The sequence below is a fragment of the Lates calcarifer genome, linkage group LG3 (genome assembly GCF_001640805.2).
Source record: "Lates calcarifer isolate ASB-BC8 linkage group LG3, TLL_Latcal_v3, whole genome shotgun sequence".
NCBI lineage: Eukaryota > Metazoa > Chordata > Actinopteri > Centropomidae > Lates > Lates calcarifer.
Genome location: NC_066835.1, coordinates 12,545,044 through 12,563,682, shown reverse-complemented (window position 1 = coordinate 12,563,682; position 18,639 = coordinate 12,545,044). Strand labels below are relative to the sequence as shown.

Here is an 18,639-nt window from a genome sequence, read left to right as displayed (position 1 = left end):
TGTCAGAAAACAACAGGTCTAAAACCCAAAGCTCAGGTTGAAAATATGAGTCTTTCTTGTAAAATTAACACATAATGACACTTAACACGATTATTTTAAAGCAACATGCATTTAAACATTTGAACACACTGCATCTACCTTCTTAATCCAGATATATTAAAATGTATCCATATTATTGTCTCATGTTAGTCTTTCATAATAATCTTAATGTCTTCATTTCCACTACAGTGCAAAGTTAATAAGCAAAATTCAAGTCACACTGCATGTACATTTTTACACAGAAGATGAATACGGCATTTTGCACCAGTGTTTTATAATCTTTTGTTGACAACTTGCATATTGAAACTAATAAATGTTATCATTATACATGTGTTATCACATAGTTGTTTCCTATCTTCTCGTCTAAGTCATATTTTGATTTAACTAATATGTATTATTATTATTATTATTGTTGTTGTTGTTGTTGTTGTTGTTATTATTATTATTATTATTAACTGTTCTTTGCTAATGTTGTATCTGCATTTAGGATTATACTGTTAAGGGGAGCGTGTGAGTTACAGATCTCTACTACGCAGTAAATCTTTGCGGAGCTGCAGTTTAACCGTTGATATCCCTGATTAAAATAAAAACTCCTAAAACACTATTTCAAATATACAGCCTGCAGGACACAAATAGAGAGATAAATACAGATTATGACAGGTGGTATAGACCGTTACTAAATATTTTCTTCAAAAATAAAACTCTACGGACATATTCAGTTCAGGCATTTACAGCGGATACCAAAGTCGATCAATCATCAGCAATCGACGGCGAGTGAGAGCCCAGAAGGTCCTCAACACCAGGCATGAAAACACAAGTAAAACCTGCCTGAAGAATACAGTTTTAGTTAATATAAAAGTCTTTAAACCTCTTACTCGGTACCCGTTCGGCTCCGTGTGTCTGCTGCCCGAACAGCACCATGTTTATCGCCGCAGATAAATCACCGCCCTCATTCAAAGATTTCACCCTCGTCATGGTGAGTGACACATCTGCAACAGTCCTGTCACGACTTTAATGTGATGTGCGTTTTTACTAGTGAGTCCAGTTTGTGAAACCCTGTATGTTGGAAGGAGATGGGGCATATTTTGACTTTAAGTCCCGGTTTAAGTCTTTTGTGCAAGTGCAAGTCTTATCACTATAGTTTATAAAATCCAGTATCACAGATTCGCAGTGGCGGAGAAAGTATTCAGATCCTTTACTGATTTTAAAGTACCAAATTTCAATTACAAGTAAAAGTACTGCATAGTAAAATTAAGAGTGTACTGAAAGTTAACATATTTAATGCAGAAGAAAAGGCTTTATGTTGTTACTGTATTATTCTTCGCGCGTTAATGTGTAAACAGCATCTTTAACCAATCTCATGTTTGACTAGTTCATTCAATTAATGATTATTTTCCTCATCAGTTAATCTGATGTTTATTATTATTTTTTCAGTTTATCTATTAAGTTTTGGTTTGTATAACACCAGCTAATAGTGACAAATGCCCATCACAATTACCCAGAGCCCAAGGTGACATCTTCACATTGCTTGTTCTGTTCAACTAATGGTCCAGACCAAAAAAATATTAATTTTACTGTTATTAGTAAAACAGCAAATCCTCACATATGAAAAGCTGGAACCACACATATCTGCAATAAAAAAGACTTTTAATAAGCTGTTGTTAAATTCTCACTGCAGCCAGCTGTGGCTGTCGGTAATGTGGGTCAGCTGGCGGTGGACCTCATTGTGTCCACTCTCAACATGAATCGAGTGGGCTACATACACACAGACTGTCTCATCCCGATGGCTGGGAACAACCCGTACGCCACCTGCAAAGAGGATGCTGAGGAGATGCATACCCCTGGAGAAGGTACCATCTTTTAGTTTTTATTGTTTGGCTGCTGTAGATGAGTAAATGTGGAGATTTCACCAGTGAAATATGTTTTTTATTAATCTAGCACTGATGTTTTTTTCTATGTATGTTGTAAACTGTTAAATTCTGCTAGTAGGACTAATAATACATTTGTTTTTCTGTGAAAATATAGGTAGCTATCATTGAAAAACTCTGATTACTCTACATTTCCTCAGTCATTTGTTGTCACGGATTAAAATGAAGACTGGATGATGTTTCTGTACAGAGTAAATCAAAATAGAGTATCAGTGGCTGTTGGCACATATTGAATAAATTGTGAGACAGATCATCAGCAGTGTAATTTGTAGCCACTGTGAAGGGAAAAGAAATCCGTCACCTAAAATTTAATCCCCAATTAATCTGTCAACCTTGTCTCATCCACAGTTTATACAGCGCCAGAACTGAAGCTGGCAGTTCTTCAAATCAGGGCGCCAATTATTCAGGTAAAACCATAATTCAAAGTGTTTTGTCATGAAAGAAGGTGATATGAAAAATGCTGCTTTTATAAATCAGAACCAGCCAAACTGAGTGTTTTTTAAGTTTGAGGCGTTTTTCTACATTTTTAATTGTATCATCTAGTTTTTGTTTGTTTGTTGTTTTTAGCTGAGGTTTGTTTGAATTGGTATTATCATATTTATAGCTCTAACCTTTGTTTTAATTTCAGACAAAATCCAAAAAGTTTCGTCAGCTGATCATGTCTTGGATCAAAGCCAGCGGGTTCTCCAGGACTGTAGTTCTGTCCAGCAGCCACGCCTACCAGAGGGATGACCGCCAGATGGAAGGGTAATAAGTACATCCTTAACATCATCACTGCATTTCTTTGCCTTTGCTGAGTACAGGTCAAGTCTAATAATAAATGTGTATGTGTGTGCATTGTAGCGTTCCTTTGAGGTACCTGATCACGCCTTCCCTGCTGAAGGTGAGTGCAGATGCTCTGAAGGAGCTAGGCTGGAGGGAGATGGAGCGAGTGCCGGCCTTCCCAGGACTGACGGACGCCAACATGGAGCAACGCCTGTGCATCCCCGGGGGAGGCATCACCAAAGGACTGTACACAGACAGGTATAGACAGAGAGCTGCATCAGCAACTTCACACAGACCTCAAATCATGATATCTCTCAAAGAACACAAAGAAAAACTTAAACTGGAATATTTGTATGCAGGTTAAAATGTGACACTATTTAAAACGTAATTACTTCTGCATACTTAAAAAAACAAATAAGAAACAAGTTTTGATCACAGGTTTTTATGTATGTTTGTCTGACCATGTGTACTGGATCTTGTGTTTAGCTGTTCAGAGGATCTTCCGCTGGCTGTGCTGCTACTTTTCTGTTCAGAGGGTGACAACATCCCAGACGCCTTCACCCTCGTCAACCACCTCAACGACTGGCTCCATCTGCTGGACAACCCTGTGAGTGACAAACTGGAGCAAAACAGACGTCCAATACTGCAGTTTTGTTGTTGTTGTTCCAATTGTTCTCAGTGCAGGATGAAAAAAAGTATTCTCTGTCCACTACAGTCTTTAGCTTTAAGATTACAAATATCTAATAAGCGGTTTGTCTGACTCCTGTTTTCAGGGCCAAGAACCCAACAAATGGAAGATCCCAACCTCCTGGAGTCTTCTTTTTGGCAGCGGCATCCCTCCTGCACTGTTCTGATTCACACTTACTTAGTTTTTTCTATTCTTGGCTTATAATTAGATTGTGGCAAAGACATCTTTGCACTTTTCAGTCCTTAGTAAGCTCCTGGCTCACATCTGCTTATTGAGTTTTTTTGTGTCTGACAATACAATACAGACACAGTCTGAATTGTATTGAGTTCATTTGGTCTGGACCAATAACTTGGTGACCTCGTATGAATTTCCCCACTCTTACTCACAGTTTCCTGTATTTTGATAATGATCTTTAAACATACAAATGTTTCGGTATGTACAGGACTTGACCCAAACTTGCACTTCTGTAATACTGTTTAGTATTACCGCATTTGAGTGTGTTTTCCAATAAAAGATTGTGATAATAATCCAGTGTGAATTTACCTAAAACAAAAAGACCGTTTGTGTCACTCTTACTGGACCTAATCTCCGCCTACTTAACTGAAAGTGGTTGGCCAGGTGCCATATTGTATTCCTGGCAGTCCCACCTCTCTGTAACTTGATTCCTCTCCACAACATGTTACAACAGCTTAATGTGGTGACAACAAGGCAGCAGTCTGAGTCATACTTTGACCTTGTAAGGCTGTTCTGCCAAGTTTGTGGTTTTCCTTTTTGTGTCTACATCATTGTTTTGGGTGGTTTCTGTGCAGACTGGCTGTGAGAAAGGAATGTCCTGACAGTATTTTTAGGAGAAACCATAATATGAAAGCCGCTGAAAGGGAGAAATTACATGAGAGGAGAACGCTACTGGCTTTCAAGATATTCAAAATATTACTAATATAAATTAAACCATCTATAATCTGTACTTAAAAACAGTTTAACAAGATTCTGAGAATATTTTTAAAAAGCATTTAAAGAGGAATAGTTTGATATTTGGGGAAATAACTTGAAGCGTGAAGCGATAACTTGATTCGCTTGATTTTAAATACATATCTGCAAGACGACGATCGATAACCTTATTCTGCCATTTAGCAGATTCTGCCCTATTTCAGTTCTTTCTTTTATTTACACAACTAAATGTAGCCTCACCTTTCTGTTATTAATATAATAAAATACAGCGTCAGTTCCTGGGTCTCAGAATTACCTGCATCTAAACATCAGCGGTTGGCTAGCTTATCTTAGCACACAGAGTGGAAACGAGGCCTGGCTCTGTCGAAAGATAACATCTATCTACCTGTAAAGCTACTATATAACACGTTTTATTTGTTTGTTAAACCTGTTCAAAAACTGGTGTAATAACGAGAAGTTGCCGTTTTATGGGATACTTACATTATTTCCTGGTTGAGAGCAATAACTTCTTCCGGACAGCTGCTACGTTGCTGGGCGGGATAACCGCGGTCCGTTAGCTTAGCATAGAGACTAGAACTGGGATAACGGCTAGCCTGGTTCTATAAGGAACCAAACTCGCTTGCCAAGAAAAACAATTGATATTTTGTTTGTTAATACCAAAATCAAAGTGTGCTGTCTTACGGCTTTACGTGCTAGACTATCTTAGTTGAGAGCAACAAATTTATCAGGTATCCGTTGGTTGCCTGGCAACAGCAATAAGGCCCCTCCCCCTTCCCCCATGCTTCTAGTGCTAAGTGCTAAGCTAACTAAGCTAACTGGTTGTCGGCTGTAGCCCTGTTTTTTTTATTGTGTTCTTCTAACACACACACACACACACACACACTAGTAGTTTCAGTCTTATCACCCAGCTCTAGACCAGACAGTGTAAATCCCCAAATCTCAAAAATATCCCTTTAAGTTAAATCCCTTGTTTGTCATGAAATTCTGTAGTGCTGCTTAGATCAAGATGCATATTTGTGGTGAAGTAACCAGAAAGGGACAAACACAGGTTGTTATGTAAACTAGATGATACCAGTTTTATTTGTAGATTACACTCTAAGAGAAGAGAAAAACTTAAGACAAATTCATTTCAAAAGGAGAACAAGTCATCAAATCAGCTTTCTACTCTATTCAAATCTGTAACATTGTCCTGTGTCTTTTTTTTAACAAGCAAAAATATGTCTTTACACACATCTTTTAAAAAGAACACTATTTACATCATGAAAACATTACATGCCACTGAATTTCTCATGTGGGAGGTGGCAGAGCTTTTCATTTAACCAACCCCCCATCACTGTGAAAAACTTCAAGTAATCTCATATAAAAAATAGAACATTTTATTTTTTCTCTGAAAAAAGGTTTTCTAAAAATACACATATGAACACCATTAGAAATTGGCAATGCATAGCCCCTATTTTCCTTCTTAATTTCATATATGCAAAGAAGCATAGGAGAAAGACAAAGCTGCAAATAATTAATAATAATTAAAGCAAAAAAATGATTTTGTGACTCCAAGAGCAGCGCAGTTGGTGGCTGAGGTGTGGCTTTGGGGAGGGGGGTGGGGGTAAAGCGCTGGTGTGTTTGTCTTTTTAGATGTGCTCTTTTCAAAGAATGTCAAAGTGTCTGCTGTAAACAGTTTAGAGAGGAAGAGGAGATATGGACAAGCTGTGACGTGGGGGGCTGGGGAGGATGTGGGAGTGACATGAGTAACAAGAGGGAGGTGCGTGATGGATGAATAATGCTGTTGGGCTGGGACGAAAAAAAAAAAAAAAAAAAAACAGATTGAGAGCTGGCTGTTGAAGTGGAGGTGATGAAGAGTGGTTTGGAGTTGAGGAAGAGGAGGAGGAGAGAGCTCCTTCACAGGAGAGAGCTGGAGTTCCCTGCCGATGTTGGCTTTACTGCCAGAGCTGTAGTCATGTCGCCGCAGTTGGATGTGGTTATCAGTCACTGGTTTTCAGCCTGTCACAAGACACAAAATATTTCAAGAGGTTGAACTGAAGATAATTTTCTATCAGAGTGGTAGTGAAGCTCAAGAGTGATCAAAGAACCTTGTGCCACAAAATCAAGTTAGCATCTTTGGCTTGGTCAAGTTTACAAGATAAAACTTTACCACAGAGAGCAGAAGTCTAAAGGAGGGGTTGATTAACTGCTACCAGGTGCTGTGGCACAATACAGTGTCTTGGATCACTTTTATTAAATCATCATCAGATCGATTATCAATGCAGCGTAAGCAGCAATCATGTTTAATAAGCAACATGTCACACTCCGTTCAGATGTTCTCAGCTGTGAATGTAAAATTTTAAAAAAAATGTCCATCTAATTAGTGCAGAGAATTAGATTTGGTGATCTGTAAGTTAAACTAAGACTTGTCTCGGGATGATGTGGAGGGTTCTTAAAGACTAGAGCTAAAAAGTCAATCAGTTAGTTGATAAACAGAATTAACCAGAAAGATTTTGTATCCATGATTAATCATTTAAGTTCAATATCAAGCGAAAATGTAAAATATTCTCTGGATATCCTTGTAAGCTTAATTTCTTTGTCTGATTGTCTTACCAAAAAATAAAAAATAAAAAAAATAAAATTACTGAGGCCTCCTGTCAGCCAGTATTGCAAAGAAATTGTCAGTTGCAGCCCTAAATATCTAGCTTGATAAACTACAACAAGCAACATCAACAAAAGTTTTGATTGCTTGATCCTTCAACCTATATAAAACAACAAAGGCCCTCCTAAACCTGACAAATACATCTCCTGATGAAAATCAACCTTACCAAACTTAAAAAAAAGAAACCAGAACACCATCAATGCAGTTTATAACCCACAAGACAATTAGGAACATCTCCATGCTAAAGTTCTGAAGAAACGGAAAGACCTCACAACACAACTCAAAAAACATAGGAACATGCAACAAACCTCAATGAACCCCAGTTCATTTGATGTGATGGACTAACAGACTCAACCAGGACATGAAGTATTTAAGGACTTTTTCACTACTTCAGTAATTCTATATTTCTGTCCTCATAGCCTCACTTAGCAACTAAACAGTACTACCTATGTGTGTGAAACAGTGACTGTTGTTTGTATTTGTGTTTTGTACTGGCTCATTCAATCACATTTAACAGGATTGAACAGACAGTTAGAAAGGTGCCACTACATCTAAATATATAATGCACAGTGTAAATTAGCACCTTGCATTATTCCAAGTCAACCTGACATTTCAGAGTTTCAACAACTATTAACCACAAGTATACACACACACACACACGTCGCACACACAAACACACCATGCTTGAATGCAGCCAAATTTGAATACACCTCCAAACCGCAGGAGCCAAGCGAATCACAGAGAAGAACAAAACCCAAGAGAAACAAAAAAACAACAGACACCAAGTACACACAGGCGCACACACACACACACACATACACACACCTCAACGTACAAGAATGGGTGTTCTTTTTTAAAGCTGTGGGTAAACTTCCTCCTCTAAATGTGCTCTTCATGGTTGTTGTTGCTGTCTCAGAAGGGGGTAAAGATACACTGCCCCCCGCTGGACAGGCCAACTCTTGTCATGTGCAGCAAATGCAGCCCAAACTGTCCGAGAAGAACCACAACAGGAGAGTAAGACCTCGTCAGAGATGGTGCACGTTTGGCCGTATTACTGGAACAACACTGACATGTCACACAACAAAGGGAAGGCTTCTCAGAAATGACTTAGTGAGCCGTTTTTGGAGGTGCACAGTCATCAGAAATAAAGTGCTTCCTCAGGTCTAAGTGTCCCGCCTTTATGAGAACATGAAGTAGATGTTAGATTGCTAGACTAGTGGCTTCACATTAAGTGACTGAGAATGTTGAGAGAGAGAAAGAGAAAATTAGAAATAAAAAGAAAGTGAAGCCTCAGTTGTGTTATTAGGATATTGAGTCATGCTCTGGGAAAGCCTGGGTTCCCTCTGTGGGGTTAAAAGAAATGAAGCTGAAAACTGACTCACATCTTCTATTCGCTGACATCTCTTTTACATTTAAAGAGTTGTAGACACTTTCCAGCATTAATTATAGCGAGTACTGAATACAAAAGAAGTAGTGTGATAGCGCTTCACAAATCATCCTGGAATGCAATAATAACATGATGCCTGGTGTATGAAAAATAATAAGAAGAGGTGGTTTCAGCCAAAATATATAATCACCTTTTTCTCTTCTTCTCTGAGTCATTTGTCCTGGGCTTGCTTTGGGGTGTTTTGGCTGTGCCTGATTTGGAGATACTGTCTTCTCTGCGTCGTTTGCTAGAGGAAAAAAAAAAGAAAGAAAGAAAACACACAGGGAAAATGGGTAAAATGGCTCTGTCCAGCAACATTATGTCATTAATAGAAAACAAAATGCCCCTCAGGCACTTTTAGGCAGAAGAAGGAAGTTACACTAAAAGCTTTTTTAAAGCCAGGAATAATGCCAGTTTTGACCTCACATGGTTTTGATCAGGACAGAAACACTAAACACAGATTTATTATACCTGTATCTATATAGACAACACCCCAGAAGTAAACATCTTTGCATTGTGCATTATTGTGTTATGCCATTACTATTTTTAAATTTAGCTGTAATCACAATTTGAAAAATACTGAGTCCAAATTTCCCCAATACAACCCCAACCATCCAAGACATTTTCGGATAATTTCCAAATACTTAAAAGAAAAAAAAAAAAATGGAAAAATTCACATTTTAATTCATTTACATGTGACTTTTCCCCAAAAATCTCTATACTACCTGGTGTGTAATTATGGAAGACACAGGCTCTGTCTTCTGTCTAAAATACCAACTGGTTCTGATTTATAATCATCTGCCAAATCCAAAACAAAATTTAAAAAATTGAATGCCTCTTTCAAAAGACATTCTTGCTAACGTTCTGCCGCAAACTGGCTTCGTCTGATTATAATTGGTGCATCAGATGGAGTGTACTGACGGTGTTGTGCTGCTGTCCAGGTCCTGTTCCTTGCAGGGAGACTGGGTGGATACTTTGCTGTCCTGCCTGTAGTCTCCTCCTTCCTCCAGTTGACCTGCCCGCTGGCTGCCGTTGTATCGCTCTGTCGGACACCTGGCCTGAGGCTGAGATGACGGGCGGGACTCAGAAGTCGGCTCCTGATCTTCCCTGGACAGCTCCCGCCATCGGTTCTACTCGGGGTGAGGGACAATTGACATGAGAAGAGAGGAGTGGAGGATGGCTATGTTTAAGTTTTTCTACTGATGGAATTAATAAAGTGTTTGATAGAGATACATTAAAGACTTCTGATGATGTGAAAAATTTCCTGTGTGTAATAAAAATGTAAATACAAACAAGATCTATTAACCTAATAATGCAAGATCAAGCAGGTCCCATAATAAAACCACTGCAGCTTGATGCACAGAACTCACTGCTCTGTCAAGTATTCAAGAGATAGACTTGCACAATATACTGTAATTTGATACTTAAGTTATTGACGTCTGACATTCCTCACATAAGTCAATAAGCCAAGAAAAATAATTCTGAGAAAGGCCCCAGGGGAGGTGAGGCAGAAAAAAGGAGAATATCAAAGATTCACACTTTCACTCTCAGAGATTCAGTCTCACTGGTGAGATCTGTGGCTGTGGTTGGCTCAGGAGGTGTTAAAAATAAGGAGCTCACAATATACGAAAGGAAATTACTGTGCTTTACAGAGACGAGTAGGTAACACAGAATGGAGGTTTAAAAAAAAGAAAGGGAAAAAAAGTAGCATATTCACATATTCAGCATGTGTTTGTAAAGGTTGACCTGTCAACCACTGCCCAGGCTATACTGTAAAACAGTGCATGTATTGGAAACATTATATTTTATAGCTTAGCTTTTAACTGGTTGGACTGAATCAATCTAACAGCAATTTGTGTCACTCATAAATTCTCAGGTTCAAGATAGTTTCAATGTGAGTGTGCACTTGTCGGTTTTTCTACATCTCATGACAGAAACAAATAACACAAACTCTGAAAAAAAAACAAACATTATATGTATATCTTGGTCTTGTAAAACTTTTATCAGTCCTTATCATGTGACTGTCATTCACTGGTCTCTCCTCCTGTCTTCATCTCAAAAGCACGACAAAGAGCAAAGACGTGAACGACAAAGCAAAGCAACGTTTTTCCATTCAATAAAACAATTAACACCTTTTTGGACTTGAACCTCAGGGCAGTGTTTGGACCTTTGCCTATAACAGACAAACAGCCACTTTATCATTAAGACATGACTGTTGTGGCCTGGAGGCCTGACAGTAGCCTGGTGTCCTCTACTTCCTGTGTGTGAATGAATACAGTGAATCAAATGGATGTAAAGGTCATGCCACAATCATTTTCTGATGCAAATCAACCTCAGACAAACAAGTTCAGTGGAACTTCATTTACTAAATAATCCATTAGGCTGTAATATATTTTTTACTTGTTCACTTGCTGACAAATGTTTCACTTCAATTTTTTAATATTATATTGAATCATCCATTTAATGCATTTAATGTAGTTATTTGTGTTTTCATTTTCATTATTTCCTATACTCATTTCTTTCTAACATTTATGTCTTTAATGTAAATAAAACTGATTGACTGATTGTTTATACCCCTCAGTTTGCAGTATGTGGGTTTTCAGAGCGCACAGAAAGAATAATATAACTGGAGTAAAACCTTAACAAATATCAATCACCAGATCCATACTCTGCCGAAATTTTGTGTTTGAAGTTGAACAGAAGCATAAATTAGCCTTGAGAAAGAGAAAGTGTGTTTGAAACTTTAACACACAGTCTATGGTTTGTGTTTGTGATCCATTAAAAAAACTGAATAACAAAACTATGTTATGTTTATGATTCTAAAACTAGTGCTTTCTTGTTATAGGAGCCTTCTACTGTATTTGGACATTTAATAGCTGTTGTTGGCATAGACAGCCCTTTAGCTCTATGATTTCCAAACACATGGTCTTTGCATCTACAGCTTCTTCATGTGCTAGAGTCCATCATCTCTGTGCTTACCTGATGAATAAAATCTTTTCTCTGATCTCAGAAAATGGGACCAGTAAAATGGGACTAAACAGAGTCTGTGGGTTTACAAGCTAACAAGCTACAAAAATAAAACGAAATGGGTGATTCAGGCACCTGTACAGACGAGTCTCCCATAATGTACTTGGCTCCTTCGAGGACAGCCATGTAGGAGAAGCGTAGCTGGTCTGGAGTCTGGATCAGGCCCATGCGGTACTTCCTCATGTCCAACAGGATGCTTTTGATGTCCACTGATGACGGGTCTTTCCTCTTGTCCATCTGCAGAGGACAGCCAGAAATATCTGGTGACCAATTTGTTGGTTGTTTTCAGAAGAAAAGTTCAGGCCTAACAGATTTTTACACTGTGACACATCTCTGGTCTGTGAGGGTCAGTATAGTTTTGGACTGCAATGCTGTAAATGACATTTTCATTACGTTACTTTTCTTTGAAATTGATTATCTACCCCTTCATCATAATGGGGCAACCCAGGAGAACAACTTTGCCCTTCAGCTGTGGGTTTTACATAACCACATAAAAGTTCATTTCTGTTTTAGTTGTTTGCAGGCATTTTTCCCCTTTAAGTGAAACAGATATCAATCTGAAAATGGGTTTATTTAACTTTTTTTTTTTTAAATAGTCAACCCCTACTTTCCAGTATAAAAATCATACATTTATTTGCAGGATAAGTGCTGATGAGACAAATTAACTAGGCTCCTGAGCAATTTAATGCAGGTCATCAGGTAATGCATTAAGTCATATTTGTGACTAGTCACATTTGGCTGTGAAACTTCAGTAAAGAGGCAGGGCTTACCAGGACTAGACACGTGTCGACTAATGAAAACGTCCCTGAGCGTCCAATTCCAGCACTGCAGTGCACCACAGCCGGCCCGTGGTCAACCCCCAGCGCTCCCGACTCCCGCACCTTGAAAAGGAAGTTTAGGAAGGACGCTGGGGACTCTGGGACACCAAAATCAGGCCATGTGGTGTAATGAAAGTGGTAGATCTCTCTCTTCTCCCCCGTCTGTGAATGCAGACAAACAGTTAGGTCTCATTCACAGAATAGAAAACTATTAAATTAATGAAATTATTTGTAGTGAGGTTGTCTTTGCTCCTTTTTTAATCAGTACTGGCTGAGGTAAATGAAGGTCATTTTGTGTTTAACAGTTCAAGTAAGCAAACATTTGCAAGAGTTTCAGTTTCATTTCATGCAACAAATCAGACCAGACAAACTTGACAAAAAAGCAAGTCAAGTCAATACATGTGTGAACTTATTTTTCCATTATTTTCACGATACATATTTATTCATAAAAGTAAGGATAAAGATCTGATGAAAATGCAATTCACAGTGGAAACACTAGCTTAAGCAAGTTGTTCAATTTAAGTACTTAAACTGCTCTGCTGCATAGTCTGCTCTTCATTTGTATGTTCTCCCCACCTCCACAACTTTGGATGTGTGGGATGGTGAAACTTGAGTAAATATTTGTTTAATCAGTCTGAAAGTCTGTGCAAACAGAAAACAAAGAGCCTTAAGACTGAACAAGGATGTTTTCAGCTATAAGAAGCTGCGGACAACAGAGGTCCATGTGATGCATCTTGGTGTGATACCCCTGAATCATTTCAGTTCTCTTTTGCCAGCTTTCACAGGAAATTCCCCTTCCATATTCCTCTGGCTTACATTAATATTCTGCAGCTCCAACACTCTGGTGGTGTAATAAGACTTGGTGTCCTCTGACAACAGCGTGACCGAGAAACGTGTGTCTCTGAAGGTCATCTCCCTCTCCTCAGATGTGGGCCAGTACTGGGCACACTTTTCCTGTGGCAGAGGATGAAAGGAAAAAAAAAACTTTGAAATACAGAAAAATATACCAGATGAAAAGCAGATGTTGGCTGAGAGGCTAGATTGGCTTTAAGGTAAAGCAGCTGGTGTCTAACAGGAGGATATTTTTATCCAATGCACCGAAAGGAAAGCTAAATGATAAATTAGAGCTGAGGACAAAAATCCCCTGTTGTTTTTTTCTCTCCTTGTCTGCTCCCTCCTTGCACCTACCCTGCATGTTATTAGTAGTAGTATTATTATAGTACATTATTAATATTATTATTATTATTATTATTATAGTATTAGTATTATATAAGTAGTAGTGGTAATAATAGTGGTGGTAGTAACAGCAGAAGCAGTCATGGCAACAATCAAATCTGGCTCAGACTAGTTAAGATGAGATGCCAAACTAAATTACAAAACACTTCCTAATCCTTTAATACACTTAAAGTACTGTAATTTTAACTGTTTTCCAAGGAACAGCAAATAATCTGTCAGTGCTGTGGTCAAATACTGTGACAAACACTTAAGTTATGTCTACAACCAACATCTCAACATTCAGTATTTTCCTAGTAAACAGACAATGACCAGAACTGTTGAGGGTAAGTCCATTATGCAACCTTCCCTCTGCAGGATTGGAGAGCTGGCCTACATAGGAGATCCTTGTGAAGTTAATAATATCTGCAGACTAGGTGCTCTTTATCGCTCATTTCCAAGAAAACAGTCAGTGAATCTCATGACCCAGTGAGATCCACTCCAGCTGCTTTACTGAGAAAGAGAGAGAGTGATCACAGCTGCTCTGTGTGACAGAGTGTTAGTGTGTTTATATGTGTGTGTGTGTGTGTGTGTGTGTGTGTTTGATTAAACAATTAACTCATCCCTGGAGTAAAGGGAGTTAAGTGTTTGGGATGCATCCCAGTTCCTCACATACATCTGCAAACTTGTAGTCAAAACACTGAACGCTAGTTATCTTGCTGACAAAAATCGAACAAAAATCAAGCTGAAATAAACAGGTTGCATAAATTATTTCACACAATCAGCGGGCTGCAAACTCTGATAAAGTGGTCTGTGTATGACTTCACTATCTGTGGTCTATTTAGTGTTTCTGCAGTGTCTGTATGTGGGTGTGTGCATACCAGACAAATGACAGATGTCAAATCAGACGATAAGATGCCTGTTTTGTTTTGCTGTGTACTTACTGAGCCTTTCTCTATGACCCTATTGAGCATGATGACTGCCTTGGTCTTCTGCTCCCAGATCATGAGCCAAAAGTGGCCACAGGTATTTCTGAGGGGGCCCTGTGGTACAACAAATACACAAATACACATACACACACACACACACACACACACACACACACACACACACAAACAATTCAATCAATTATATGATGGCAGTAAATAAGTCCAGTGAGACAGTGGGAAGTCATTTACAAAGGTAATGTCTGTAGACTTTAAGGCATGAGCAATAATTTCAGATCCATTAGCTGGGCAACAACCAGAGGCTGGTATTTATGAATACGCAACAGAGAGTTGCAAAATGATAAGTAAATAAATTAGTGAATAAATTAGCTAAAGGTTGAGGCCAATGCTAAAGGTTAAGATGTTAAGTTGAGAAAACTGTACTTTGTAAGGTGTTAAATGTCAAATGTCACCCACACAAATACTACTGAATAGATAACATACACATAAACAATGCTAAGATAAATTAAAATGCTGTCTGTTTTACATGTGTAAATATAATAAAATGAGTCAGTAAGAGGATTAAACGAAATACCCCCATGTACAGCAACACACTGTTTAATGTCATGTAGGTCAGGATACAAATAACTAAACAACTGTGAGATAACTGCAGAAAAAATATGCATGGTTCCACTATCTGAGGAGTCACTGGACAAAGGCAAGCATTAACTTTTTTTTTCTTTTTTGGCAGTATAAGCATGATATTCTTAATTTTTATTGTGTGATAAGAAACCAGAGAGGGAATTAATTTTCAGACTGTCTCTGTGTTACGGGACACTGTCATGCCATAACAGGCCACAGCTGAATGGTACGATCTGGCTTATTTCACAAAAGACTGACATATTTTGGGTTGATAACATCCCAGAAATGTCTGCCTGCTGTATATAATCCGCAATTCTGTGTAAGACACCTGATATCTTGGTATTGTCATGTTGATTTGAGCAAACTTTCTGTGGCTTTATATTTCTGAGACAATATTCAGTGTGTGGTAAGCAGATGCATGTGGTGAACAAGAATCTGTCTTATCAGCCCAGTCTCAGTTTTTTTTTTTTGGTCCTGCTAGAAAATTATAAAAGGTTAGGTGGTTATTTGTCCTTTCACTTCCTGAAGACCTGAGAATATTCAAATTGATGTGCAGTGTAGACACCAACGTGTGGGACTTCTGTTTAGGAACCCATGGTGATGACTTTGACCTTATAAATTACTTCAAACCATACAGGAAACCAGTTATAGCTTATCTCAATAACATCTGCAACTCTGGCTTCGCATTCTTAATCATAGTATTTAAGTCTGATGTATGTGATAAGCCCTCAAAATATCATTAATAGAAGTAAAAAGTTAAGAGAGCTGAAAAGATTACAATATAGTAATGCATATATGCTGTAATATAGCACTTAATTAGTCGACAGTAGATGCCTCAGAGGTCTTTCAATTATATCACAGACTAATTCTACAAAGACACACATTATTAGAAAAAGCTAAAAAAAAAAAAAGCTAATTGTGTCACTCCAGATAAATGAAGCACTATTAACACCAGAATTTCACTGCTTCTAGCTTAACATTTAAACTCTTATCTCCTCTATACATTAAAAAAAAAATAAATCACAAACCCTCAGTGGTGATCCGTACATTTCAATGAGTTTCAGTGTAGTTATATAAGAAGTGATAGTGATCTGATTTCAGCAGTGAAAACTGGGAAATGCAATCATCATACAAAACTAACGGACAGATAAACAAGGAAATGTTTTCAGCCCAGCTGCCAATGTGACTCGTGGTGTTATGCATGTAAACCAATTTTTTGATAGCAGTTATCTTTAAAGTAATGGCAGGCACCTGCAAAACATTTTACAATTCCAGACACCAACATCATCACCAAGCAGCTGACTGGGATCAGCCTGCAACCTGGTTCGTTCTGGTTATGAGATAAACAGCTGAATATCCATTAATGGTGGTTGTGAGACAGATTCTCCCCTGGGGGTTTACTTCTATACCATTAGACGTCAGTTTAGTGACCTCTAACAAGCCATAACAGCTCTGCTCTCTATGGCATATGTTAAAACTCAGCTCTACAGCCTGTTGACTAAGGATGCTGTTTGTTCTATTGCGTGCATTGCTGCACACCAACTTGACTTCCACGCAAATATTTCTTTTAAATAAAGAAGTTTAAAAAACAACTTAATTATTTTTCTGCGTTTGAATTACATATCTACATATTCATTATGTATCAAAAATTAATGACTGTTAAACAAAATTTGAATATTATGAAAGATCATTACTTTCAGTTTTGAAATTAAAATAAGCTGCTAAGCAATTAGTAAATATTTCAGAGATACAGCAACAGAAGAAGGTCATATTCACCAACTCTACTTTAATACATAAAACTCATGTCAAAAACCACACACACCTACAGTTAGACATCACAGAGCAATGCAAAGGCTTTAGTCATCACCAAACAAGCAGTCCCTATCGTCCCTCATGCTCAGTGACACAGCATATACACACACACAATTCAAATGAAGTCTGAAAAACAAAACTGGCCTGTTCTGTCCATCTGCTGTGGCAGTGGACACACAATGATTTGCTTTTCTGGTATGTTGGTCAGCCATCAGATTTCTGGTAACACTCACAAATTAATCTCTTACAGGGTACTGAACTGTTGGAGAATTCATGGTGTGCTGTTAAAATATTACATTACCATACATTAATCATAATGAAGTCATATGTCGTTTTTGTAGTTTAACAGATTCATTGTTTAGTCACCCCATAACAGACCTACGTGCATGAATATTACTACTGGAATAAAAAAAGCCTTGGACTTGCCTGAGTCAATATGTAGCTTCTCTGGGCTTCCTCCATCACTACCAAGCTTGCGTTGATGTAGTCATTTTCTGTGTTCTCCAGCTTCACCCGGCTGTGATCAACTGCAGGCAGCATGAGGGAGAAAATGATTTGGGGAATCAGTTGCAAAATGACAGACACAGTTACAGGTTTAGAGAAAAGCCACGCGTGTAAACAGTTTTGAATTTTCCACAAATGTTTACTCACATGGACTGACATCTCTGTATCTGTTTCGGTTGCGATTCTCTGGATACTTTGCCACCTTATAGGAGCACTCGTGGGACTGATTCCTGATTTCCTGAGCAAGAGAACAGACAAGATTGTTTAGATACAAGAACAGAAACAGATTTTATTTAGTATGCGAGCAGGAAACCAATCGCGTCTTATCCAAAATATGACAGTCCAATAATCACTGTGGGCTGACACAGTTAGCCGCCGCTATTGAGATTATACAACTTCACATGTTAAGATTCTGCTGTGGATAAGAAGCGTGTAAGATGGAGTATAAACGTCAAACAAGTGAATAGCTAAATAATGTAGCTAATCAGAGAGAGCTTCAACCACATGCACAAGCTTATGACACTGACTAAGCTTGCGGTTACATTTACGTTGTCATTTTAAAAAGTGTTGCGTGTCTATTGACAAACTTAAAAACACCTAGAACTGACATGAAACAAAAATATTCTGAAAAATAACGATAAATAACAGGCTAAATATCAGACACTTAATGAGCTAGCCGTGCTGTTAGCTTGCTAAATTAAATGCGCGCTTCAAGTAGTGACTATCAGTGTTAGCTTCAAGCTAGCTATGCTAACAGACTTACTAAGTAGAGTTTCTGCCACCGGCCCTCTGAATTTATGTCTTCAGACTCCTGGTCCATTTTCACTGTGGCAGTGCCAGTCTGTTCCAAACACGGTTAGTACAACTAGCCGTCTGACTATCTACCTCATTACTTTATTCAGCCCTAGAGAAGCTTTCGGTCAAAGAGTTACCACTTCCCTACGCTAATGAGCGACTAGCTAAGTGTTTGTCCGTTATCTCTCTGGTGCAGTTGACATCTGAGGAGGCGGCGTCTGCGCATGCGCCAAGCGAGGTCCCTCCGGGAGCTGTCAAAGCAAACAGCAAAGATTTTCAGTGAGCAACCGAGATCAGTCAATCGAAAGCAACTATTTTCAGAGCAAATGTTTAAATTTTTACTCATTGAGTCAGTAGATACGTGTTTTACACCGTTTCATGAATTGTGTAAAGTTTTAGTGTATTAAGAGATGCGTTAGTATTTAATTCTCATGTTTCATTTGAGAACTTGGCAACTTTTCCATTTTC

The 18,639-nt window shown here is 38.3% G+C and overlaps 2 protein-coding genes across 3 annotated transcripts; one reads left to right on the top strand and one right to left on the bottom strand.

The window, feature by feature from the left end:
- The first annotated feature begins 793 nt into the window (after positions 1–793).
- Positions 794–3,947, top strand: psmg2 (proteasome (prosome, macropain) assembly chaperone 2). Its single transcript, XM_018698054.2, has 7 exons — positions 794–1,015; positions 1,718–1,889; positions 2,316–2,374; positions 2,596–2,714; positions 2,811–2,990; positions 3,219–3,339; positions 3,506–3,947. Exons 1-7 carry the CDS (start codon positions 959–961, stop codon positions 3,584–3,586), a joined length of 789 nt encoding a protein of 262 aa, XP_018553570.1. The 5' UTR covers positions 794–958; the 3' UTR covers positions 3,587–3,947.
- A 1,470-nt stretch (positions 3,948–5,417) lies between these two features.
- ptpn2b (protein tyrosine phosphatase non-receptor type 2b) lies at positions 5,418–18,220 on the bottom strand. 2 transcript variants are annotated; one of them, XM_018698042.2, is made up of 10 exons: positions 18,140–18,220; positions 17,524–17,614; positions 17,299–17,399; positions 14,437–14,535; positions 13,097–13,234; positions 12,233–12,442; positions 11,538–11,699; positions 9,357–9,565; positions 8,587–8,682; positions 5,418–6,366 (listed from the first exon to the last, which is right to left on the bottom strand). In XM_018698042.2, the coding sequence occupies exons 1-10, from the start codon at positions 18,194–18,196 to the stop codon at positions 6,348–6,350; spliced, it is 1,182 nt and encodes a 393-aa protein (XP_018553558.1). In that variant the 5' UTR covers positions 18,197–18,220; the 3' UTR covers positions 5,418–6,347. The 2 variants fall into 2 exon arrangements, 1 of the variants encoding a protein (XP_018553558.1); XR_007809447.1 differs by lacking the exons at positions 17,299–17,399; positions 17,524–17,614; positions 18,140–18,220 and adding an exon at positions 7,845–7,996 and having other exon boundaries at positions 14,437–14,591.
- Between the last annotated feature and the right edge of the window lie 419 nt (positions 18,221–18,639).

Bases quoted from the DNA above. Each gene is read 5' to 3' on its own strand.
- psmg2 (XM_018698054.2), top strand. From the start codon at position 959: ATGTTTATCGCCGCAGATAAATCACCGCCCTCATTCAAAGATTTCACC. The intron at 1,016-1,717 runs GTGAGTGACACA...TTCTCACTGCAG, and splicing joins AAGATTTCACCCTCGTCATG to CCAGCTGTGGCTGTCGGTAA. The intron at 2,715-2,810 runs GTAATAAGTACA...TGTGCATTGTAG, and splicing joins GATGACCGCCAGATGGAAGG to CGTTCCTTTGAGGTACCTGA.
- ptpn2b (XM_018698042.2), bottom strand. From the start codon at position 18,196: ATGGACCAGGAGTCTGAAGACATAAATTCAGAGGGCCGGTGGCAGAAA. The intron at 17,400-17,523 runs GTGAGTAAACAT...TGCTGCCTGCAG, and splicing joins ATACAGAGATGTCAGTCCAT to TTGATCACAGCCGGGTGAAG. The intron at 8,683-9,356 runs GTCAGTACACTC...TTTTTCCTCTAG, and splicing joins CTGGACAGCAGCACAACACC to CAAACGACGCAGAGAAGACA.